At 36.9% G+C, this 26,460-nt stretch overlaps 2 protein-coding genes across 4 annotated transcripts in view; one reads left to right on the top strand and one right to left on the bottom strand.

Moving 5' to 3' along the window:
- Positions 1-6,819, bottom strand: part of LOC131953376 (3-hydroxyisobutyryl-CoA hydrolase, mitochondrial-like) — a 13,522-nt gene extending 6,703 nt beyond the window's left edge. Inside the window, exons 1-5 of one of the 3 annotated variants that reach the window (XM_059316936.1) lie at positions 6,784-6,819; positions 2,880-2,926; positions 1,795-1,831; positions 1,314-1,457; positions 364-448 (exon numbers count right to left, since the gene is read on the bottom strand). In XM_059316936.1, coding sequence (XP_059172919.1) covers positions 364-448; positions 1,314-1,457; positions 1,795-1,831; positions 2,880-2,890 — 277 coding nt within the window. In that variant the 5' untranslated portion in view covers positions 2,891-2,926; positions 6,784-6,819. Of the gene's footprint in view, positions 1-363; positions 449-1,313; positions 1,458-1,794; positions 1,832-2,249; positions 2,273-2,879; positions 2,927-6,283; positions 6,305-6,783 lie in introns of those variants that run through there. The other 2 variants (XM_059317721.1, XM_059318480.1) reach the window with 2 other exon arrangements.
- Positions 1,043-26,460, top strand: LOC131949140 (mucin-2-like). The gene is made up of 15 exons (XM_059311305.1): positions 1,043-1,107; positions 7,261-7,327; positions 8,757-9,412; positions 12,276-12,441; positions 13,460-13,642; positions 13,816-16,362; positions 16,660-16,907; positions 17,592-17,751; positions 18,642-18,827; positions 19,083-19,991; positions 21,012-21,128; positions 21,895-22,130; positions 24,229-24,394; positions 25,024-25,206; positions 26,304-26,460. The coding sequence occupies exons 2-15, from the start codon at positions 7,261-7,263 to the stop codon at positions 26,375-26,377; spliced, it is 5,898 nt and encodes a 1,965-aa protein (XP_059167288.1). The 5' UTR covers positions 1,043-1,107; the 3' UTR covers positions 26,378-26,460.

The following is a 26,460-nucleotide window of genomic DNA, read 5'->3' as shown; positions in this document are numbered from 1 at the left end:
TTGTTATAATATAGACATAAAATATTTTATTTAAAGATATAGTACAAAATAAACTAAGACATTAATTAACTGAAACAAGATATTAATATTTGCCATTTTCATATTTCGCAGAAATCTTAAACCTATTAAGAATATAAGAACTATAGAAGAATTCAGGCATATAAAAATATATTTTAAAAAAGAAATCCATTACTAAATTAAGATTGCGAACCATTTTTAAAATTTCACCATTTCACCATTACTACAAGATGTCGAGATACACAACATGAAATTAAAGGCTACTAGCTATTAAAATCTATAAAACCAGGTGAGGAGACTTTATTGTACTGAATGGATGAGATATACTTGAGCAACAAGAATTACCTCTGATGTCACCACCAGCGCAGAACGACTTCTCCCCCTCTCCTTTGATCAGCACAAGTCCTATCTTTGGGTCATCCTCCCATTTCTAAACATAAATAATAAATCTTGTTTTAGGTTTACATTCACTACATGAGTTATCAATAAGCACAAAATGATATCAGATTTAAAACCTTACATTGAAAATATGTAAACAATTAACCTTATATTAATCCTTTAAAAAAAACTAAGACAAAATTCAAACAACCACAAGTAAGCTTTTTGATGAGGAAAAAGCCTAACACACATTTTGAAAAGGCAAAATAAAAAAAACAATTATTAAAAATATAAAATTATATTAAGCACAATTAATTTTAAAAATCAATTATTAGAATTTTAAGTTTGGAAAAGGCCTTGAAGCTACAGAAGAAAAGACCATTACTGAGATATTCAATCTTTTAAAAGCGGTGCTCAAAGATAAAATAGTAACTATTAACTAGTAACTAAACTAATATACAAGAAAATAAACTGACATTGAATAAGAAATACTATTTAAAATAATTTTTTTAAAAATTAAGTCATAATGGAAAAGAATGTGTACATTATACAGTACATACTACAGAATGTGCTTTACAGTTTAGTAAAAAAAAAAAATCAACTTTCCCATAATTGAAATTTTTCCAATACTAATTGGCTAAAGAACTTTAGTCTTACATAAATGGTTTACGAAAGGGATAAGGGGGTCAACAAGCCAAATTTTGAAACAAGGTAAGATATTAATTAATTGTTTTAAATTATTACTAAACCAATGGGGAGAAATGGGCTATTTAATGGAACTACTACTTTTAGTTAAAATTAAACGCTTTAGCAAAGTTCTATCAGATTTTAAAGTAAAGTTGTCAACCTATAGACCTTTTTTTTTATATTTAAATTATAACTTTAAAAAAAGTTTTAAACAATGGAAGTGTCAGCACCTTCATCTGGTCATACATCTTGCGCACCATAGAGAGATTCAAGGCATTTAAAGCCTTTGGTCTGTTCAATGTGATCACCCCAGTGTTGTTGGTGTGGTGGAAGAGTATTTCATCTGGGGCTTTGCTGGACATTTTTGCTAGCCTCTGAAACCAAAACCATTTATCTTAACATGAAAAATGCTAATTTCTATCCAACTTACAGCGCAGATATCTTTTGAAATAATTAAAACTTGTAATTGAAGATTTACTCATTAATTTGATTCTAATTCATTATTTTTATATAATAATACTCATTAATAAATAAGATTACTATTTTAAGTTCTTGAATGTTTTACTTATATTTAAAATCATACACAGTTGTTTGGGTTTTACTTATTTCATTACTTTTCAATAACTCGCAGTAATTTTCTTTTCTTATTCATCTTTAAATACTATGTAAGACAAATAAGTGCAGCAATAGGAAATTGACAAAAATCCTCACCAAATGTTTTATAACTACACGTAAACGAAGAGCAGATCTGAAACAACAGAAAATTTTATGATTCAACTTATTAAACAGATTTTCTGTGTATTTGTAAATTTAAAAAAAACTAAAAATTTAAAATAACTATAAAATATACATGTAATTAGCAATGTAAAGATGTCAATAAACTAAAGTTTTGTGATTATTATTGCAATGTAAATTAAAAACTAAAGTTTTAAAATTTTTTTTAACATTCACACCAAATTAGACTAAATAAAGGATACAAAATTTACTTATCAACCCATGTTTTGTGTAATTGTAAGATAACATGTATTTTTATTACAGTTATACAAATTGTAAAACATACAAAACATAACACTCTTAGCATACACATCAACCCATTGGCAATTATCACACAATTACTCCCATCTAATTAGATTGAGACCATAATGTATGCAACTATTTTGACAGACCACATTTCAATTAATGTCATTTGTGTCACAGGATGCAATTCTTGTGTACACCTTTACAAACAGATAACAACAGGATGGGTGGGTCTTTACAACAGCTGTTGCCATTAGTTTCAATCAAGCTATGTACATGAGATAGACTATTGATTGAGCTGCACACTCTGCTAATGAGGGTTTATTTACATCGTAAATGGGCACAATCGATAGAGGCTTATCTACATACAGCCCCGAATGACAGAAATACTTGTGTAGCCACGTGAAATTTACCTTTGAATGACAAATTCAAAGTACAAAGTATAGAAAATTATAAAACGTCCCCACAACTATGATTGCATTTTGAATTCATCTTACAAACTAAACATTCCTAAGCTGTGGCTTTTTAATTAAATGACTGATGGGGTGGTGGTGGGGGTAGTTTTATTATGATTCAAGCTAGTAACATATAACCAACTTCATTTATGACATATGATGTTTAAGTAGAAATGATGTTTACATTGTTCTTAAATTTGTAAAATTAAACCTTGTTGACAACTACGCTAAACCATCTTCAATATAATTTGAGGCAACAAAAAATCAATATAAAATGCTTAGTTTGTATCTAAAATAACATTTTTAACATAACACCCACAATACCTTGGCAACATGTCAGCATTTATACATCATACCAGCTGTCATAAAATCTGTTTGATGACAAGAAATAAAAAACTTGAAAGACAAAATCAGTTACTTTTATTAAACCATAGTATAGCATTCATAATAAGAAATTAGAAGCAAAAAAAACCTTTAATATTGCAATTCTCCTTCACCAACGAAAAGAAATAAGCTTGACACATGCTTATCAGTGTTTGTATTATCTTAAAACTTACAGCTTATCTTTTATAGTTACAACATTTTTTTTAATGTTGAAGCAGTTGCTATAGTAAAATCATCGTAACATTAACAATGTGACCAGACCATGAATCAATATTTGGAATTTTTTTTTGGATCAAGACAAAATAAACTTGTTCAGCTCAATTGAGAAATGTATTCCACTAAAGCAATTTAAGTTTTTATTGCACTAAAAATTAATAGATTTATAAAGGGGTCGGCATGGTTGCGAAACCGAAAAAGTCTCGAGTTCGAACCCTCAGGTAGATGAGGCTTGTTAGCTGGGGACAGCCACTCTTCTAGGAGAGGCAACTCCAAAATCAAACAACTACTGTCTTGTAGTTTGTTCTTGGTTGGACAAAGGCTATGGAAGAAAATCCAAAAGAAAAGCAGGCTGAAATCAGAGTCAATGGCGCATAACCAGTTGACATGTATCCTTAATTGTTTAGTAGAGGGATCCCTTCCAACATTAAAATTAAGAACGAAGAAGAAGAATAGCTTTATACGGGTAATACCCTAGATTGGTGGTTCGTAACCTTTTTGGAAGGAATTACCGAACCCTACCAGTTTCAAATATGTATAGTAAACAAAACATTATAATTAGTTTATCATCAGCACTGACAAATGCAATCGAGAATCATATGAGTCATGTGTATGTTCTGATCTCAGCCAAAATCAATGATGGACAGTAATAAAATAAGAAACACCCTGAACCATACCTTATTTATAAACTTTAAAAAAAAATGTAAGTCTACAAAAGTAAGAACCTAACTAAATTTTTAGTTCACGGCTCACTATGATATCCCATCAGTTAAGTAATCCGTAGACCTATAGCATTTATGTCATAGCATAAACTATTTGAGATTACTGGTGACTCATCCCCCCCCCCCCACAAACAAAGCAGTATCAGACACGTAGCTTACAGTTTCAAAATGAATGGTGGATGGTGCATTAAAAATACTGGTAGATAAATGATACATACACATTTGGATAAAGTGGTCAAGAAACCAGGCTCTTGAGATAGACAATTTTTTTTTATTGATCGGCAACATTTTAAAAAGCTATTTTAGAGAACTGCAAAGATTTATATTAGTTTTTATATTTATTTATTTTTTCAAACTTTTTACAGAAGTGCAACATTTTAAATTAGCTTTTTTTCTCAGAACTGCATTATTTTATAATATTTTGTTCAGATTATTTAAAATGAAAATACGTAGGCATAATTGAAAATAGCAGAGAAATTCAAAACTGATTTTTTGAGTAGTTAGTTAAATGATTATTTTTATATATAGTTTTATTTTCTTCTGTTAGTGCATGCATAAAAGCTTATTAATAATTATATAAACTAAGGATTCATTTTTGCCAACTGCATAGTTTAGTTATAACAGGTATGGGGTTGACATCTTTGTCATGTAATCAATAGGCAGGCTAGATGCTAATAGATTGCGCGGATGATTCTAAAAATGTTACCGCACCCAAATTCCAACATACCATTGATTTACATGAATTCTGATCCTGACTTTAAATTTTTTAAAAATTAACCTTTTATTTGCATTGTTTAAAATGTAGCTGTGCTGCAACAAACATAATTTAAGCCTATTGAATCACCAGATTAAACAACCCCTTACAAGTTACTTTTTGTCAACTTTAATTGTCACCTAGTTTGAAATAGCCTTAAAATAGCATTCAAAATTAGTTACTTTATATAAAAAAAGAACATAATTTAAATATTAGCCTGAAATTTTCTATTGACATTTTTACTTTCTCGTATATATGAAGTATAGAGAAAGTCTTATAATTGTGCAAAAAAAAAAAAAAATTGAGATTTTTACAAATCTCGATGTAAAAAAATCTCGACATTTTACACCGCACTGATACGGAAAAACATAATTTTGCAACCTTGTCCGTATGTCTGTGTGTGTCTGTCTGTGTGTAAACACGATAAATTGAGTACCGTTACAGCTAGGTTGATGAAATTTCATATATAAGTATCTTATCAAAATCGTAGATCCTGATCAACTTTTGAGCGATTTCCGATAACCGGAAGTGGTACTTTTTCTACTTTGAATTTTTCAAAAGCCTATAACTTGAGTACTATTTCAGATAGATAAATGAAATTTCACAAGTAAGTTAAAGATCTAATTCTCTACCTTCTGTCAAATTTTGAGTAATTTCCGTTGACAGGAAGTACTAATTTACGCTATTTCCGATTTCTCAAAAAACCAAAAAACGCATGTAAATTTATAAAGTACTAATAATTTTGCGCACTATTATGCACATTTTGTTTTGGCATTCGCTTGGTGCGCAATTCTTTTTTCTATGAGATTCTATTCTATTTTTAAAAGTTTAAGTAAACAAAAATCATGTCTATATTCCGAGATGCCATCCCACGTAGTGTTATATTAGAATATTTGAGAAAGTTTAGGGGAGATCACTCCCGGTTTATTCAGTTAGATATTTAATTATATTTTCCTGAAAAGTAAAGTTAAATGTTGTTATGCTATAGTAAGTCTAAGCTTCATCTCTCTGGTTTCTCTTTGACATTAATCTTGCATGCGTAGTAGTGGAGCTATTAGCTTGTGTGAACTTACAATGACCCAGGTGTTTTTCATTTTCATAATGCTTGGTTAGGGGAAAAAACCAAATTGATGACACAGACAATCTCAAATAGCAATGTTTATACTTTGACAAATGCTATAGGCCAGTAAGTATCTAAACCTATGTGAATTTACAGTAACCTCTCAACAATGTTGTAATTTTCTGCTGCTGACAACAAAATGTACACATGAGATCATTTCATATAGGCAATAATGATTAGACAATAGAATTGGCATATTTCTTGGATATTTTTAAAAATCTACATTTTGATAAAAAAGGGATTTACAAGATCATACAATGCTAGTGATCACTCTACTCAGACCTACTTGTTCAGTTAAAAACTATTCTTCTTGCAAATCTAAACAAATCTACGTAAGCTATAAAAAAAATAAATTAGGCCTATAATGGCTGAAAATTGAATCTTGTTATTCACCCATAATTCCACAAGTATGTCTTGCATTTAACTACCTCAACATTTGGTTTTTGCATTTTACCTATGTCTTACTATTACTTAGTGAGGCAGGTTGGGAGTGTGTTGTTTTCTCAATCACTAGTGATTAGACTCAACTTACTTATTTTTAGTTAAAGCCTGAATTTGAAAATAGTAGGCTTGGCTTACACAGCGCAGAGTAGGCCTACGCTAACTTTCACTTGAGTGACAGTGTCAGTTTATGTTTTCAGATGTGTGTAATTCAGTTAATACACCCATAGTTAAACATAAACTCAATAGATCTAGAATCTAAAAACAAAAGCTAGATCTACTGCCAGTGATGTGTGGTGATGTGAATGTTACACTCATACATGATATAGATCTACATTCTACACTGAAATACACTCTCACTGCACTGAGGCAGCAGTGACACTGAGTCCTGAGACTGGGACGGACAGTGACAGCCCCATTCAACTTATTATTAGTCTTATTATTAAATATAGGTTGTGATGAAAAGAAAACAAAGCAATGTGATATTAGCTAATTACATGAATGACTGGGAATTAATTATCGTTTACAGATTCTGGATCAAGAATCTGCAAATAAATAAAACAAAATAATATTTAGAAAACAACCACCGACTTAATATTGCTCTCCAGTGTAAAAAGTTTTTAAAAATGTTGGTACAGTCTAAAACCGCAAGGAACGTTACAATACTTAAAGTAAACTTTAACCAAGCGCATTGTTTATATATATATATATATATATATATATATATATATATATATATATATATATATATATATATATATATATAGATCTAGAAGAAAAACACGCCCCATGTAGATCTAGGTCTTTATAGGCTACACGATTTCTAACTATTAATATTTGAAGATACGATTTCCTTTTATTTTCGGCTATGCGGGCTATGGTATTGAATGCATAGTTACCTCAATAGTTCAAGACAACACATTATAAACCTAGTCTAACTATGTAGACCAATCTACAGTTACAATGTAGTCTAGTCTAAATTAAATTAGAAAAAATGTATTTGCATGGTGTATTTTAAAATGTACCGAATAATACGGACTTATTTGTTTTATACACCCTTATTTGCAGATGAAGCTAAGTTACCTGATACTACTGACTATTATCTGCCTTGAAGTTGTAGCGCACAGAAGAGGCGGTTTGTTTCAAAACATATTATCTAGCCCTACCAGAGGCGTAGCGAGGGGGAGGGGGGGGGGGGCGGGGGACATATGTCCTCGGGCGCCGACCTTAGGGGGGGGGGGCGCCAAATTGAAAGTTTGAGGGGGGGGGTGCAAATGAAAAGTTCGAGGGGGGTGCAAATCGAAAGTTTAAGGGGGGTGGGGTGTGCAAATAAAAAGTTCGAGAGGGGGGTGCAAATCGAAATTTTGAGGTGGGGGCGGGGGGGGGGGGTGCAAATGAAAAGTTCAAGGGGGGGGGGGGTACAAATCGAAAGTTTGTCCCCGGGCGCCGGAAAGGGTCGCTACGCCTCTAAGCCCTACACTTCTTATACATTACAATGCAATATTTAAAAAGAAGATTGTTCATGTTTTGTCAACGCGGAAAAGATAGATTTTTAATAGTGTTTTTTAAAAAAAAAAGTGTGCCTGCTAAAAAAAAAAATTAAACGATTTACAAGGACTATTGTGCTTACATTTTTAAACACTTTTATTTAAGGGGTCATCCATAAATGACGTCAAAAAAGCCCCCCCCCCCTCCTCCCTAAAATGACTTCACACCTCAGCCAACAACTCCTTTTAAAATTTCATTATTTTTTTGAAACATTGATTTTTTTTACTAAAACATTAAATGATCTAGGTCAACATTGGGTATTTAATCAATTTCTATTACAATTTAATAAATCAGTTTTCTGAAACGCCAAATAACTGTTTCTAAATTTTTAAAAAAATAAAAATGGTAAAGTGTCAAGTAACACTATTTGACCCCCTTCTCATAACACATCGTCACAAAATTACGAATATGACGTCATTTATGGATAGTCCATTACAGTGGGGTAGCGAGGTCGGGTGTCACCCGGTGCGGCACTTAATGGTGTCACCCCCCCCCCCCCCCAAGAGGCATAGAGACCCTTCCCAGGGACAAACTTTCAAATTTTCGATTTGCACCCCACCCCCTCAAGTTTTCGATTTGCACCCCCCCCCCCCCCCCTCAAACTTTCGATTTGCACCCCCTCTCGAGTTTTTCTCTATATATTTTGCTATGTTTTGCCTTGGTGTCGCCCCCCTAAATGGTGTCACCCGGTGCTGTCCGCACCCCCCGCCCCCCCCCCCCCTCGCTACGCCCCTGGTCCATTAGGCGTAATCAAACATGCCTATCAAATCTGATTGTTTTAACAATTGAATAACCTATAAGAATACACGTGTACATTGTAGGCTACACGTTAACATCAATGTTTCTTCCAGACTTATTTTCTCTGGGGGGGGGGGTCGGACACTGGTAAACGTGTATATTTTCTATATAAATTCTGTTTCGTTCGGGGGGGGGGGTGACGGTTTTTCGGGTGGAGGGGTGGGGGGAGAGATGCCTGAAAGTAACTCTGATTAACATAGATCACACCTTTTTTTTAGGCTTTCGCAAATCTCGCAGACATCGAGGCGACTTGTTGAGACACCGTGGACACCGTGGACACAGAATTCACCGTCACAGAGATCAGTTTCATAGACCTCACAGACACAGGCATCGGCTTGAAAGGTTCCACAGAAGGAAAGATTTTTCTAGAAGATTTCGTAAAGACCGAGACCATTCGGTAATATTTCATCGGACAAAAGATCTCGATAAAAATATACCCAGAAGCAACGAATTTTTCCGGAGATTTCACCGTAAGGAAATTGATTCACCGGAATTATACAATAGAAAAGAAAATTCAAGAAAAAATTATAAAATTAAAAAGCACAGCCCACGTTTTCATGAATTTGAAGATAGTTTCCAAAATCACGACGAACCCCTTGACTACTCAACTCAAAACAGCAGACAGGATGCTTCACCAAGCTCACCGCAATCTAATTCTCAACAATGTGCAAAAGCTGATATTGTTCTTCTTCTGGAATCTTCGACACAAGTGGACGAGAATGACTGGGAGAGTATCATTGCCTACCTTGAGGACCTTGTTCAAGAATTTGATTCGGACTCCTACGACGTTCGCTTCGGACTAGTCACATACGACAAAAATCCGACAAAAATATTTGATTTGAACAGTCATTCAGATTTTCCTTCAATACTAAGTGTAAGATGTTTTGACTCACGTTGATATATATGTTACGGTCAAAGCCCGAAGTCGGCCAATGCGCGGATTGGCCGGCCAATCCGCGCATTGGCCAATATCGCCTCCCATAGGTCGATCAAAGTCCGAAACTTTGCTTGATTTCGGCCTTTGGCCGGCCAGTCCGCGGACTGGCCATGGTGGACCGGCCAAAGTCTTAATTTGAAGATCATCTGGCTAAGTACGACCTGGCCAAAGTCCGAATTAGAAAATCATGAGCAGATTTTGGGTTTTTCAATGCCGTAAGGATCATGAAATTAAGCCTTTATTGATTATTATTTATTGATTATTAATTAAAGTAAATGACAGAAACATTCAAATTTTTTATTGTACTCTAGTCTCAATCAGTCAGTATTATCATTCGTTACAACAAGTTGAACTTTTATGGCATTTAGAATTACATAGCAGCTTGTTATTTTTACACTTGCAGCGATTTGTTGTGCACTTGGTTGTGCAATTGCAGCGAGTGTAGCCTTGGCCCCCAGTCAATAATTGTGAAGATGCGATAGTTCGTAGTGATTTTTCCTCAGTGCCAACTGATGACAATAAGAGCAGTTTTTCGTGAAGAATTGAAAACTCACTTCTAGCATACAGTTGTTTTAGAACACCATGTTCCGTTCCTAATTTGTAGAAACCGCCCTCGACGCTCATGACAACTGCAATCACGCTTCGGGGATCACCGCGACCTCTGTCAACATCTGGAAAACGGATGCGTACATTGTCACCCACTTCACCATCTTTAAATTTTGTATTTGATGTTTTAAGCATCTTAGCACCTTGACTTTGCAAGCCAGTATGAGCTGCTGACCTGTGTTCCATGATGTCTTGTTTGTTGTGACACAATCTGCAGGTAATGTTATCTCCGTACCCTTCGTCTGCTTCATTGGGTACTCCACAAATAGCATGGACATCTTTGCCACAGGATCCACAAGAATGAGTTGTACTACAGTGTTTTTCACAAACTATACAGAATCTGTTGGCCACATAATTGTCACGCAACTGGTCTGGACTTTCCGCCACGGCAGCAGATGTGTTAGCTGAGGATGTAGTTGCATTAATGTCAACCTCCATTTCTTGTTCAATGTTCTCAAGATCTTCCTCAGTAACTATTTTATCGAGAGCCTCTCTTGGTAGATTTGAAGTGCTAAGTCCCACTTTTGCTTTGCACCCAAACAAGGCTTCGTATGGTGATTGTTGGATTCCTTGATGAAAAGAACGATTTTTCATAAATTGAATGAATTTGAGACCCTCAGCCCAATGAGCTGATTCATTTGTTTGCATCCATGTCATCATCATATTTTGAACATCTTGGTTGGCACGTTCGACTGAACCTTGGCTTTGGCTATGCCTTGGTTTTCCGTGAACTAGTTTAAGTTAGGCCACATGTTCTTTAGTTCAGAAATAACTTGATTCACAAATTCTCTTCCATTATCTGATTGAAGCACACTTGGGGCACCAATAGTCGTGAAGATATCCAGCAGCTGGTATGCAACTTCTTCTGCTCTTTTGGTTTCCAAAGCTCGCAACAATATGAACTTGGTTAAATGATCCTGGTAACTGAGTATAAACTTCTATTTGCCGTCTGGGTTACTTTGCATATCAATAAGATCTACTTGGCATCTTGAGTTAAATTCTTTAACTATCAAAAGTTTGGAAACAAGACCTTTCCTGGGATTAGACAGTTTTGTCTGACAAGGCTTGCACAACCGAAGATACATAGTAATGATTTCTTTGGTGATATTTTTGTACTTTCTCTTAAGCTCTTTTTCCATCCATGTGGATGCTATACAAACAAGAGCTTAACAATACGTTACTCACAATGAAACCGAACCCAGAATAATGAAAACGCGATCACAACTTAGTCTAGATAGAACATTGGCCAGATGCGCGCATTGGCCGGCCAATGTACAAAATACGCTGTCAAGTTTAAGAACTTCGGACTTTGGCCAGTACGTCCCGGCCAGTGTGCGCATTGGCCGGCCAATGTACGAAATACGATCTTAGTTCTAAGTTCTTCGGCCTTTGGCCAAAAGAGCCGGCCAATCCGCGCATTGGCCGGCCAATCCGGGTTTTGGCCGCACTTCGGGCTTTGACCGTAATATATATATATATATATATATATATATATATATATATATATATATATATATATATATATATATACAGTCTATGTGGCAAGTGAAGTAGAGTTGACCTGTTTCTGTGACCTCAGCATATGAAGAGATAGTGTGGTCAGCACTATGCCAGCCGCCTTTACTTTCCCTAACGTGAGTTAGGTAACCATCACATCAATGTGGACATGGACGGTCTACTGAGTTGAACGTGGATTCGAACCAGAGTTTCTTCCAGGCATCTCTTCGGGGGGCTCTAGCCCCCCCGAAAATTTTTTACCGCCCCCCCCCCCCCCCCCCCGAACGAAATGAAATTTATATAATTTATATAGAAAATATATACTTTTAACAGTGTCCGACCCCCCGAAGAAAGTCTACCGCCCCCCCGAAAATTTCAAGTGCCCCCCCCCCCCCCCGGAGAAAAAAGTCTGGAAGAAACACTGATTCGAACTCGAGACTTACGGTTTAGCAGTCTAGACGTCTACCGCTAGGCCACTACGTCCCTTTATATGCATATAAGTCGTAATTTATACGCCTAATTTTTTAATGTTGATTTTAAACTTATCTTTTTTAGGCTTATTTAAAAAGTATATTGTTTGTCTACTCTAGGTGTCGACAGTTTTCCAAAAGTTTTGATATGATATTTGTTATGATATCAGACATGTAGGGCCTATTAATTTCTTACGATTGTTATTATAACATTCTTTGGTTTCCAGGAGATTTCTTTGATAAAATATCCACACATAGAGGGAAGTAACCTACACCTGGGACTACATGAAATCCTGACAGAGGAAATGTTCAGCTCTGCATTCGGTGGGAGGGCGGATGCTAAGCACATTGTTTTAGCGATCACTGACGGGAATGCTGACGATGTGGGACAAGGTTCAGACTTTGTATAACATATTGCTGATTTATATGTGGTCGTTTTAATAGGAGACTTTATTTACATATGATATGAAAATCCAGGCGTTAAAGAGAACTTGAGGAGATCCAGAACGTGTTGCACATGCATTTAGTCCCCTCGCCACACAGCTGATGAACCCAAAAAAAGCATTACCCATACTGCTTAGCATCAGCAGCTGTGTCTATCGCAGGAGTTTAGTGTTTCTTCCAGACTTTTTTCTCCGGGGGGCACCTGCAATTTTCGGGGGGGGGGGGGGGGGACGACAAAAACTTCCGGACAGTGTTAAATGTTAAAAGTATATATTCTCTATATAAATTCCATTTCGTTCGGGGGTGCGGATCGGAGCCCCCCCCCCCCCCCCCCCGAAGAGATGCCTGGAAGAAACTCTGCAGGAGTTGACAAAGGAAAACCAGATATGGTTATCCTATTGCCTACCTGAGCTGCTCGTCTCCTGTTTGCTTTTGAGTTTTTTTATAACTTCTTTTTTTACCTTACAGTATAAATAATAGTTTTTTTTTGTTTAAAAAAACTAAATAAACTTAGTTTGTCTTCTGCTGCGAATTGAAAATTATTTCTACGCCTGGCCCAATTTGCAAAACAGAACGCCTGCACGTTTTCTTTTGAAAAAAAAAATCCTCCCTTCGGCAAAAACATTATTCACCTTGGCAACGACACGATGCAACCCTGTACGAAGAGGGTTTGGGAATTTTGTGATGTAACAATAAGTTGTTTGGAAAGGAATTTAAATACTCTTTGTTTGGGTGTTACAAGTAACTGAAATATAGTTGTGTTTTTTTTTTAAATTAAGATGTTCAAACAATCAATAATCAAATTTGTCAAATCTCGGTAAGTGTATAGCTGAAACAACTTAAAACGTTCATTACGTTTAACTATGCCGTCAGAGTTAAAATATGTTAACTAAATGTGACACTAAAAAATTATATCGCATCTTTATTTTTATTTCGCATTAAATTTTTAATTCACTTGACTCGCCAGTGAAAGAAACGGCTGACGAGCTGAAGAAAAGTGACGTCACCATCATGGCAGCCCATCTTGGCCAACAAACAAATGACGAGATTTTGCACGAACTAACCAGTGACGCTTCTTACGTTTTTTCTTTGACTGAAATAAAAAATCTTGCCAGTGCCATCTCAGGCTTAGCAACAACTACATGCCCAGGTTACTTTAGAGATTTAAAAAATATATATTACATATGAAACGAAGTGTTTCTTCATAGTTTTGAAAAAAGCCTTAAATTATTTTGTTATAATGTTTTAGTTTTTAGTAAAATAATGGGTTTAAAAAAATTATTATTTGAGACTAATGCTGTAATAACGGTTTTCACTCTGAAGATGACGATGACCCAGAAGAACCAACAACAACAACAACAGAGAGTTCAACAATCGGCCCGTCTACAACTATTTCAGTACAACAATCAACAGCAGTCGAAGAAACAGCTAGTCCTCAGGAAACAGCACAGTTAAAAATAATTACAGACTCAATTTTAACATCATTAAAAACATTAGGTTCAACAACAACTTACGAAAGAGCAAATACAGTACCAATAACAACAATACATACAACAACAACAAAACCAACAATAAAAACAAAATCAACAACAAGAGAACCAACAACTACAGAATTAACAACAGAACCAACAACTAAAGTAGCAACAATAACAGAATCAACTAAAACGGAACGAACAACAACAGAACTAACAACAGAACCAACAACAAAGGAACAAACAACAACAGAACAAGCAACAACAGAACCAACAATAACAGAAACAACATCAACAGAACCAAGAACAACAGAAACAACAACAACAGAACCAACAACTACAGAACCAGCAACAACGGAACCAACAACAACAGAAACAACAACAACAGAACCAACAATAGAAGCAACAACAACAGAAACAACATCAACAGAACCAACAACAACAGAAACAACAACAAAAGAATCAACAACTACAGAACCAGCAACAACAGAACCAACAACAACAGAAACAACAACAACAGAACCAACAATAGAAGCAACAACAACAGAACTAACAACAGAACCAACAACAAAGGAACAAACAACAACAGAACAAGCAACAACAGAACCAACAATAACAGAAACAACAACAACAGAAGCAACAACAACAGATACAACAACAACAGAACCAACAACAACAGAAACAACAATAACAGAACCAACAACTACAGAACCAGCAACAACGGAACCAACAACAACAGAAACAACAACAACAGAACCAACAATAGAAGCAACAACAACAGAAACAACATCAACAGAACAAACAACAACAGAATTGACAATAACAGTACTAGCAACAACGGAAGAAACAACAACAGAATCAACAACTCTAGAAGCAACAACAACAGAAACAACAACAGAACCAACAACAACAGAAGCAACAACAGAGCCAACAAAAACAGAACCAACAACATCAGAAGCAAAAAGAACAGAAACAACAACAGAACCAGCTACAACAGAACCAACAACAACGCAACCAACAAGAGCGAAACTAACCACAACGGAACCAATTATAACCAAAACAAAAACAACAGAACAAATAACAACAGAACAAATAACAACAGAAACAACAACTAGAGAATCAATAACTACAAGAGCAGAACCAATAAACATTGAACATACAACTATAGAAATAACAACTACAGAAAAAGTAACAGCATTTACAGCAGCAACAACTAAGGAAACATCACCAACAACTACAAAACCAACAATCACAAATACGGAACCAACTACGACAGAACCAACAACGACAGAACAAACAACAACTTCTGAAACAACAAAAGCTGCAGAATCAGCAACAACGACAGAAGCAAAAACAATAGAACCAACAACTTCAGAACCAACAAGTACAGAAGCAGCAGCAACAACTGCAGAATTAACAACTACAGAACCAATAACGACAGAATTAATAACGACAACAGAAACTCCAGTAACAAAGACAGAACCAGCAACAACCACAGAAACAGCAACAATAGAATTAACAACTACAGAATCAACAGCAACTACAGAACTAGCATCAACAGAATCAACAACTACAGAACTAAAAACAGAATCAACATCGACAGAACCAACAACTACAGACACGGCAAAAAAAGAACTAACAACTACAGAATCTACAACTACAGGAACAAAAACAGCTAGAGAATCAACTGCAACTACAAAAGAAGCAACAACAAAATTAACAACTACAGAATCAGCAACAACGACTGAACCAACTACGACAGAAACAACAGAACAAACAACAATGACAGAAGAAACAATAGCTACAGAATTATCATCAACAACAACAACTAAAACAACAACGATAGAAACAACAATTAAAGAACCAACAACAACAGAATCAACAACGATAGAACCTACAACGACAAAACCAACAATAAATACAGAAACAACAGCTTCAGAATCATCAACAGCTATACAATCAACAACGACAGAACCTAAAACTAAAGAAGCAACGACAGAACCAACAACAACTACAGAAACAACAGAAACAACGACAACAGAAACAACACCGTCTAAATTTACAAGAACTACAGAACTTACAGCGAGAAAATCAACCATTTTAGCAACTACGTCTAAATCAACAACAGCTGAACTGACAACAGCGAATTCTACAACATCTAAACAAATATCAACAACAGAACCACCACCAACATCAAAACCATCGACATCAAAATCGACAATAGAACCACTAACAACAGTAGAACAAATAACATCTCAAATTAACAACACAGCTACTACAACACAAAGAAACACAAAAATATCAACCTACAGCTTTCAGTCTCAAAATACCAGCACCACGCCAAAGAACTTACCCGTATCTTCCACTTTAAAAACTCTACAAACATCCCCACTATCAGGTAAGTCATTCAGATTTGGTAGTAAAAGAATGAAAGAAAATAATAGTTATTTCGTTTATTTAGAGCATTCTCAAAGGAAAACGAAGCCTAAATTTTTAATAAAAGCTAATTTCAAAACAAAAATATATTTATTTTTTTTATAATTGAAAATATGATAGTAAAATGTAACAACTATCCACACGGCCCAGAAGTAAAAATATATTTTTTTTTCTATTACGTACAAGTAGAAAATCCAAATAAACTGTAACAAAATAAATTAGAAAACTGTATGAGAAGTAACATTTATCTTTCATATAGTGTTACAGAACACTTCAAGAAGTCCACTCAAATTCTGTCCAACCAAAACGGACGTCGTTCTCGTGTTAGATGCATCATCAAGTATTGGCCCGCGCCATTGGTCGGTTCTCATCAGCTTTGCAGCACTGCTAATTGAACTTTTCCCTCTAGAAGACAACATATTCCACATTGGCGCTCTACTTTTTAACAACGTTTCAACTGAAATATTCCCACTCGCTTTCTCACAAAATTACAGCACAATTTCTAAGGTATGCTAACAATAATTGAGTTACATTAGCAGCATTGATAAATACCAGTTTAGCACACTGTGAAGCAGGGGAATTCAAATAGCATAAAATAGCTGCGGCCAGTACTGCGGTCAGTACCATTAAGCCTCAAAAATAGCCAAATACCAATTAGAATTGAGTGGTCTACGGAACGGAACGGGTTTATCGTGTTAGCCTTATTGTGCTCTATCATCCGACACGACCACTCTAAACAAATGGCTCCTGTTGCTGTGGCACGGAGTGAGTGTAAATGTAAACACAGGTTGTTTGAACAAGTGGCTTTTGCTATTTGTGGCTTGAGCACAACAGTGCTTTGACCAGAGGTGCTTTGTCAATCGTTACTTCGTCTACTTTAGTGGTTCGACCACTGGTTCGTAGCGCACTAGCTATATGAGTCGCGTTTCTTTTAGGCATCTCTTTGTTGGGACATGGTTTACAAATTACCCACCCCCAAAGAAAATAGAAAAAAGTTAATCGTGCTTTACCCGAAAGTGTCAATAATCTCCTACAGGGTAAATTGTATAAAAGAAACACTGCATCTGAGATATGCCACCGTTACTTTCTCCACTGCTGGGTTTTTTACCAACGCTACCTTATCCATATATTTATTTAAAAATACAGCGATGGGAGCACCTAAAACTAAACTACCACCCTTCTATTTTCTAGATCTTGCTTGGCACCCCGTATCCAAGGCAGCAAGGAACCTACACACATCTGGCCCTGAAACACGCAAAAGCCATGTTTGACCAGAGAAACGGAGGACGGGAAGACGCCAGACGTGTCGTCATTGTCATCACGGATGGGGAGTCTAGAGCACCGAGGAGAAGTAAGTTGTGCTAGAGCTTTGTGTTCAATACATCACAGTTGGGGAGTCTAGAGCACCGAGAAGTAAGTTGTGCTAGAGTTTGTGTTCGATACATCACAGATGGGGAGTGTAGAGCACCGAGGAGAAGTAAGTTGTGCTAGAGCTTTGTGTTCAATACATCACAGATGGGGAGTCTAGAACACCGAGGAGAAGTAAGTTGTGCTAGAGCTTTGTGTTCAAAACATCACAGATGGGGTGTCTAGGGAGAAGTAAGTTCAGCTAGAGCTTTGTGTTCAAAACATCACAGATGTCTAGAGCACCTAGAAAAAGTAAGTTCAGCTAGAGCTTTGTGTTCAAAACATCACAGATGTCTAGAGCACCTAGAAAAAGTAAGTTCAGCTAGAGCTTTGTGTTCAAAACATCACAGATGGGGTGTCTAGGGAGAAGTAAGTTCAGCTAGAGCTTTGTGTTCAAAACATCACAGATGTCTAGAGCACCTAGAAAAAGTAAGTTCAGCTAGAGCTTTGTGTTCAAAACATCACAGATCTTATCACAGATGGAGTGCATAAGGATGGTAACCAATGGATGGTAATTTTTATAGCTTAGCTCTTGATTGTGTATATTATGGCAATGACTGCAAAATATTAAAATGTATAGGCATTTGGCTTTAAGTCAACATTCCTCAAGTGTACCGTATCTTTAAAATAGACCATTACAATTAACATCCCAGATACGAGAATTGCGTTTTTTTGTTATGATACTATCATCATATCAAAGCTAATTCACTTTAACCTTTTAGAATTTTTACCATAATGTCCAAACTATAGACTTAAAATAATCCACGTATGCGCTTGTCCACTGGTTATATTCACCCTCGTCTACATAATAGACCATTACCCTTAACATCCCAGCTAAGAGGATCGCCCAGCTTCTGAAGACCAGCAACATCACCATCATAGCCGTGGGGGTGGGGTCAGACATCAACGTCCAAGAGCTGGAGGACATGGCCAGCGGTCCAGCGTTTGTCTTTACAACCACAGACTTCGCCAGTTTATACAGCATCAAGAAACAGCTTGTCTACAGCACATGCCTCACTAGTAAGTATTACACTCTTCACTGTGAGAGGCTGTGGTAAGTAGGTAAATACGCAAACGTTGGTAAAATAATTTGTTGAAACATAAATCAATGTAGCGGGAAACGAGTGAATGATGATTGTCCCAAACTCACGAGCCAAAATGTCATTTGTCTGAAGAGAAATGTACATAAAGCCATTAGCCAAAATAAAATAATCTATATGTAAAAATATTTTTTGCCTGTTTCGGTTTGCAACCATTTTTTTATGTTTTGTGTAGCTGATAGCTCGATTAAGCTAAATGCAACAACGAAACAGACACCAAGCTTTAGAGACACACCATCATCATCAGCAACACCAGACCAGTCAAAGCCTTCTACAAAAAGCAACGGTGAAACACCATCAACAACTGCAACAACAGAAGCAACGGAAACTTCTACATCAAGATTTAGCGACACTTCATCACTACCAGCAACAACAGAACCGACGGAAACTTCTACAGCAAGCAATGGTGTCACACCATCAGCTACTGCAACAGAAAGTCCTTTCAGCTTTACTATGATAAAACTACTGGAGACATCAACACTTAGCTCGATAGTCACCACATCAACCACACAACCGACGCCTACATCCACCAGCCCCCAACCCACCACATCAACCACAGCAACCACACAACCGACGCCTACATCCACCAGCCCGCAACCCACCACATCAACCACACAACCGACGCCTACATCCACCAGCCCCCAACCCACCACATCAACCACAGCAACCACACAACCGACGCCTACATCCACCAGCCCGCAACCCACCACATCAACCACACAACCGACGCCTACATCCACCAGCCCCCAACCCACCACATCAACCACAGCAACCACACAACCGACGCCTACATCCACCAGCCCGCAACCCACCACATCAACCACACAACCGACGCCTACATCCACCAGCCCCCAACCCACCACATCAACCACAGCAACCACACAACCAACGCCTACCACCAGCCCTCAACCTACCACATCAACCACACATCAGACGCCAACCACCAGCACCCACGTCACTACATCAACACCAGTACCTGAAACTAAACCAACCAAACCATACAGGATTCCTTTTATTCCTCTTATAATCTTTCAGCCAGACCTTAACCCAAAGGATCCACAAACCACTCAAGCTTCTAACAAAGGTTTCGTATGATGTATATATTACTTTTTGTATTTGATACTCCTTTTGATTTAACCTTAAATTATGGAAATATTCTAAATTAATGAGAAACAAACTAAAAAAGTAATTTTTTTAACAAAATAGAAAATGCGAAATTATTTTACTGTATGACGCCATATGCGGTAGATATAAACTGAAATGGTCTGGGGTCCTCAATACCTGACGTCACGCTGTAGAAAGCATTTCCGTCTCTACCCCGCCCCTCAACGCTACCCCAACCTCGATCAATTCACAGCCTTTATCGTCAGCTGTGTCAAGTTTAACACTTGACTTCAACTCGAAGCTCATTGCCAGTGGCGCAGGCGTGGGGGGGGGGGGGGGGGGTTAGGGGGGGTCATAACCCCCCCCATACACCCCTCGGTATATATATAAAAAGTACAGGGGGGTGCAAATCGAACGTTTGAGGGGGGGGGGGTGCAAATCGAAAGTTTGTCCCCGGGTAAAAATTGGACCCCCCCCCTTGAGACAATCCTGGCTATGCCACTGCTCATTGCAATAAAACTTAGCGACCCCCTCCCCACACCCCTGTTAGATGTATGACATTATTTAACAATGAGTTCTTATTAGCTATAGTTTTAAAAAAAATATATTATACAGTACTGATTTCGTGAAAACTTCTAAATTCAATTATCTCAATTTATTTGAGAATGGTAACTTATATTTAATAAATTGATCATAATATTTTTTTAAGTGTTAGGGGATCTTCTGTATTAAGGGTAGCAATTATTAAATGAAAAACAATTACACTATTTTTTATTACTCAAATATAAATAACTAACCACATACTTGTGAATAGCATATTGTTACTTAAACCATTAACCTAATTAAAATGTAATACCATTGTGCAAGCACTATTTTCCTTTAATATAATGTGCAGCCTCTGCCACACCAACGACAAAATCAACCACCAAGAGTTTACCTGTCGTGAGGCTTACGACAATTGGTCAGTCACATCTTACATCAACACCACATTACTTTACAGGAACAACAACTAAATCGTCGACTACCATAAACACTCAACCATCAACACAGCAACCGACTACCACTGGCCCAACAACTCGAGGAAATATAAAAACAACCTGTGAAAACAAAGGCATAGGTACTTCATGATTTTTTAAAACCTTCTCCACAATTTAAAGAAAATGTTAAAATTACTTTTTTAAAATGTATACAGAAATATCTAGTTTACAACACTGTTGAAGTAAAAAAATGTTTATCTTGCTCAATCTCGTAATCGAAGTTTTATGAATAAGCGTTAACCTACTTTTCGTATTGGCACAAACACTAAAGCCAGTGTTTTTTCCAGACTTTTTTCTCCAGGGGGGGGGGGGGGGCACTTGAAATTTTCGGGGGAGGGGGGGGGGGGCTGTAGATTTACTTCGGGGGGGGGGGGGGGGACGACACTGTTAAAAGTATATATTTTCTATATAAACTTCAATTCGTTTGGGGGTGGGGGATAGACTTTCCGGGGATGGGTATTTTCTATAATAACCATCTACAACTAAACAGTCGTGTTATAGTTAACTGTAATATTTCTCGCAGCCTGAAAATGTTAGCTTTAGTTCCCCCTCCTACCCTGTGCAAACATTCACTAGCGTTGATACCATCTGGGTTTAGACTGATGGAGGTAGGAATTGGAATAGAAATATCAACATTGAACATCTAGGCCCTAGTTGTTTTAGTTTTACGTAGTGCTGTTACGTTAATGGATTGAAACAATAGTCAATGTTAAAAAAATGATTCTTTTATACCTAGGGATTTATAAAAATAACTTTTGTTTAATATTATTCTATCTACGTTTACGTGATTAAAAACATTAACCCTAACATTAACACTAACCCTGAATATTAACGTCACATCCCCAGCCCCACCCACCACGCCCAAGCCATGCCAGGGACGCGCTGACGTCATCCTGGTGCTAGACGCGTCCACCAGCATCGGCCCCCTCCACTGGAGAGTGCTGGTCAAGTTTGCCGCCGAGCTGACCCAGGCATTCGCCCTAGGACCGGACGCGTTTCAATTCGCTGCCATCATTTTCAACAGATTCCCCAGCAAAATATTTGACCTGATCGAATACAAGAGCCATGGGAATCTTTCTAAGGTAGGTGTTGATGAGAATCTTTGTAAGGTAGGTGTTAGTTTGTTGATGAGAATCTTTGTAAGGTAGGTGTTAGTTTGTTGATGAGAATCTTTGTAAGGTAGGTGTTAGTTTGTTGATGAGAATCTTTGTAAGGTAGGTGTTAGTTTGTTGATGAGAATCTTTGTAAGGTAGGTGTTAGTTTGTTGATGAGAATCTTTCTAATGTAGGTGTTAGTTTGTTGCTAAGAATCTTTCTAAGGTAGGTGTTAGTTTGTTGATGAGAATCTTTGTAAGGTAGGTGTTAGTTTGTTGATGAGAATCTTTCTAATGTAGGTGTTAGTTTGTTGCTAAGAATCTTTCTAAGGTAGGTGTTAGTTTGTTGATGAGAATCTTTGTAAGGTAGGTGTTAGTTTGTTGATGAGAATCTTTGTAAGGTAGGTGTTAGTTTGTTGATGAGAATCTTTCTAAGGTAGGTGTTAGTTTGTTGATGAGAATCTTTGTAAGGTAGGTGTTAGTTTGTTGATGAGAATCTTTCTAATGTAGGTGTTAGTTTGTTGCTAAGAATCTTTCTAAGGTAGGTGTTAGTTTGTTGATGAGAATCTTTGTAAGGTAGGTGTTAGTTTGTTGATGAGAATCTTTGTAAGGTAGGTGTTAGTTTGTTGATGAGAATCTTTCTAAGGTAGGTGTTAGTTTGTTGATGAGAATCTTTCTAAGGTAGGTGTTAGTTTGTTGATGAGAATCTTTCTAATGTAGGTGTTAGTTTGTTGCTGAGAATCTTTCTAAGGTAGGTGTTAGTTTGTTGATGAGAATCTTTATAAGGTAGGTGTTAGTTTGTTGACGAGAATCTTTATAAGGTAGGTGTTAGTTTGTTGACGAGAATCTTTCTAAGGTAGGTGTTAGTTTGTTGCTAAGAATCTTTCTAAGGTAGGTGTTAGTTTGTTGCTGAGAATCTTTCTAAGGTAGGTGTTAGTTTGTTGCTGAGAATCTTTGTAAGGTAGGTGTTAGTTTGTTGATGAGAATCTTTCTACTGTAGGTGTTAGTATGTTGAAGAGAATCTTTGTAAGGTAGGTGTTAGTTTGTTGCTAAGAATCTTTCTAAGGTAGGTGTTAGTTTGTTGATGAGAATCTTTATAAGGTAGGTGTTAGTTTGTTGACGAGAATCTTTATAAGGTAGGTGTTAGTTTGTTGACGAGAATCTTTCTAAGGTAGGTGTTAGTTTGTTGCTAAGAATCTTTCTAAGGTAGGTGTTAGTTTGTTGACGAGAATCTTTCTAAGGTAGGTGTTAGTTTGTTGCTGAGAATCTTTCTAAGGTAGGTGTTAGTTTGTTGCTAAGAATCTTTCTAATGTAGGTGTTAGTTTGTTGCTGAGAATCTTTGTAAGGTAGGTGTTAGTTTGTTGATGAGAATCTTTCTACTGTAGGTGTTAGTATGTTGAAGAGAATCTTTGTAAGGTAGGTATAAGTTTCTTTCTAAGGTAGGTGTTAGTTTGTTGATGAGAGTCTTTCTACTGTAGGTGTTAGTTTGTTGTTTGAATTGATTACAATTCTTCTAGAAGACAACGTTAAATGAATATAAAGTTTTCTTTTGAACCTGACGGTTCCATGGGACAAGTGAAGTAGAGTTCACCTGTATTTGTGACATCGGCAAAAGAGATAATGTGGTCAGCACTATGCCTAGACGCCTTTCCTATCCCCAACGTGCGTCAGTTACTAATCAGAGCTGGGTTGACTCAGTCACATTCTACAAACTTGAAACTGGATTCGAGCTCGAAACTTTCTTGTTACCTGTCATAAGTTCTACTATTCTACCACACAGATGAACATAAACATATTTTGGCGAATATAAATTGTTTATAACTTTCATATTAAGAAGTATTTAATTAAAATATGTGCTAAAATACAAATAGATAAGCTTCAATGCAAAAAAAAAAAAACAACTGCTAATGCTCTTCATAATTAATAGTCCAACAACTTTACATTAATATATATACATATATATACGTTAAAAAAACAACTAGCATTATTTATTCATATAACGCGATTACTTTATTTCTCCTTTTTCAACATTAAAATACAATTCCCCTCTCCACCAAACTCTGATTTTTTTCTATTGCCTGAACTAGGCGTTACGTGGCATCAAGCACCCTGGGATACAAGGCACCTGGACCCACCTGGCTCTACAGCTGGTCCTCACCCCTGATATCTTTAGTGGTCATTTCGGTGGGAGGCCGGACGCCAAGAGATTCGTCATCGTCATGACTGACGGGAGGTCCAAATTCCCACTCAAAAGTTAGTTGGCATAGACAGTAATAGGACACTATGTTTTCATTGTTAACATTGGCGATTTATGTTTCTTTAAAATGAACCGAAATCTGTAAACTGTTTAGTCTGCACATTTCAATAAGAAAAAGCAGTCGAAATAGTATGTCTTCAAGACTAAAAAAAAATAATGTATATTTTTATATACACCTATACAGGAGCCTTCCATAACGACCTGACACTGTCATGGAAGGGGGTTGTCGGCGTAATTTTGTGACGATGTCGTGAAGAGAGGTGGCGCTGGTGGGGGGGGGGGGGAGGGGGTGGGGGGGGGCTCAGAAGTAGTAACGACAGTATTTTACATGATAAGATGTCATGTTACGAACGTATTTTAACAGGTATATTGTGTTTTTAAAAGACTGGTTTTATGACGATGTTGGAAGAAATGAAAGGGGCGGGGGGGGGGGGGGTTAATTTGTCAATAAAGAAGTAACTGCATTTATGGATGACCTCTTGTATAAATATACACATGACTATATATATATATATATATATATATATATATATATATATATATATATATATATATTATACTTATATACATAGGCCCTGTGTGTGTGTTTGTGTTTGTATGTAAAAATATCTTACTGTGTCATTAGCTCAAGAAGCTGCTGACGCCATTAAGAACAACGGAGTGACAATTCTGACAGTGGGCATTGGGCGAGACATCAGCAATACCGAACTAGAAGGGATGGCCAGTCGACTCAGCTACGTGTTCTACTCACCATCCTTCAAGTACCTACAGGAAATCAAGCAGGACCTCATAGACGCCACGTGTCAAGGTGAGTAGACAGAGAGTCGTGTGAAAACATCAGTGGTATTTTGATGTCATTGGCAGAATGATGTCACTAGCATAATGGTGCCACTAGGATTGTAATACCGTGTGAATTATGATGTCAATAGCATTATTATGTCGTTAGCATTAAGATATCATTAGTATTATGATACCATTATAATTATGTTGATATTAACATTAGAATTTCTTAAGTGTTATGAAATCATAAGCATTATGGTGACATTAGCATTGAGATGTTTTTAACATAATTACTTAAAATAAGATAACGTATCATAATTTACTAGTGGCATTATGATGTCATTAGCATCAAGACATCTGTAACATTAGATGTTGGTAGACTTATGATTCATCGGGTCTACGACAAATTCCCGAAAGACACTTGCCCGATTTCTTAAATAGACACTTGCCCAAATGCGTCAAATTCGGGCAAGTGTCTATTCAGGAAATCGGCCTTCAGGCAAACGGCATTCGGGCAATTGTCCATTCAGGAAATCGGCCTTCATGCAAACGGCATTCGGGCAAGTGACCATTCAGGAAATCGGCCTTCAGGCAAACGGCATTCGGGCAAGTGTCTATTCAGGAAATCGGCCTTCAGGCAAACGGCATTCGGGCAAGTGTCTTTCAGGAAAACGTCCGGCTCCCAGATCCATCGCCCCTCCCGGAACAAATGGAAAAAAAAAATTGTATAGAAAATATATACGTTAACCTGTGTCCACCGTTTTTAGTGCGTCACCCTCCCCCTGGAAGTTTCAAGTCTCCCTCACTCTCCCTGCCCCCAATCCTCTCCCCCCACCCGAGAAATACGCCTAAAAGAGATCCTGGTAACAAACACGTTACTTGCATCCATTATATCCTCAAGTTTCATGCATCCATTATATCCTCAAACTACTTGCATCCATTATATCCTCAAACTACTTGCATCCATTATATCCTCAAACTACTTGCATCCATTATATCCTCAAACTACTTGCATCCATTATGATCAGGGTTACGTTGACATATCGTTTACACTGGTTGAAATTTGACATTTTTACATGTTTACATATCCTTTAACCATTTCATGTATGTTTGAACTTGTTTCAGCTTCAGAGGGCGGCCAAGCCAGTAACGGTAACAGCCGAGTAGAGAGGACCACTTATCGTGTGGATAGAAGATAAACGAAATGCAACGACTAGATACAAATCTTTGATGTAACTGCTATTTTTCAGTGCTAGGGCACAAAAATAATTTAATCGCTGTC

This window comes from Physella acuta, unplaced genomic scaffold (assembly GCF_028476545.2).
Source record: "Physella acuta isolate Inbredline_101_S28 unplaced genomic scaffold, ASM2847654v3 ptg000003l, whole genome shotgun sequence".
NCBI lineage: Eukaryota > Metazoa > Mollusca > Gastropoda > Physidae > Physella > Physella acuta.
Note: the sequence above shows the minus strand (reverse complement) of the source record. Positions and strands in the feature narration are given on the sequence as shown.

Bases quoted from the DNA above. Each gene is read 5' to 3' on its own strand.
- LOC131949140 (XM_059311305.1), top strand. From the start codon at position 7,261: ATGAAGCTAAGTTACCTGATACTACTGACTATTATCTGCCTTGAAGTT. The intron at 17,752-18,641 runs GTAAGTTGTGCT...TTAACATCCCAG, and splicing joins GTCTAGAGCACCGAGGAGAA to CTAAGAGGATCGCCCAGCTT. The intron at 19,992-21,011 runs GTTTCGTATGAT...ATTACTTTACAG, and splicing joins CACTCAAGCTTCTAACAAAG to GAACAACAACTAAATCGTCG.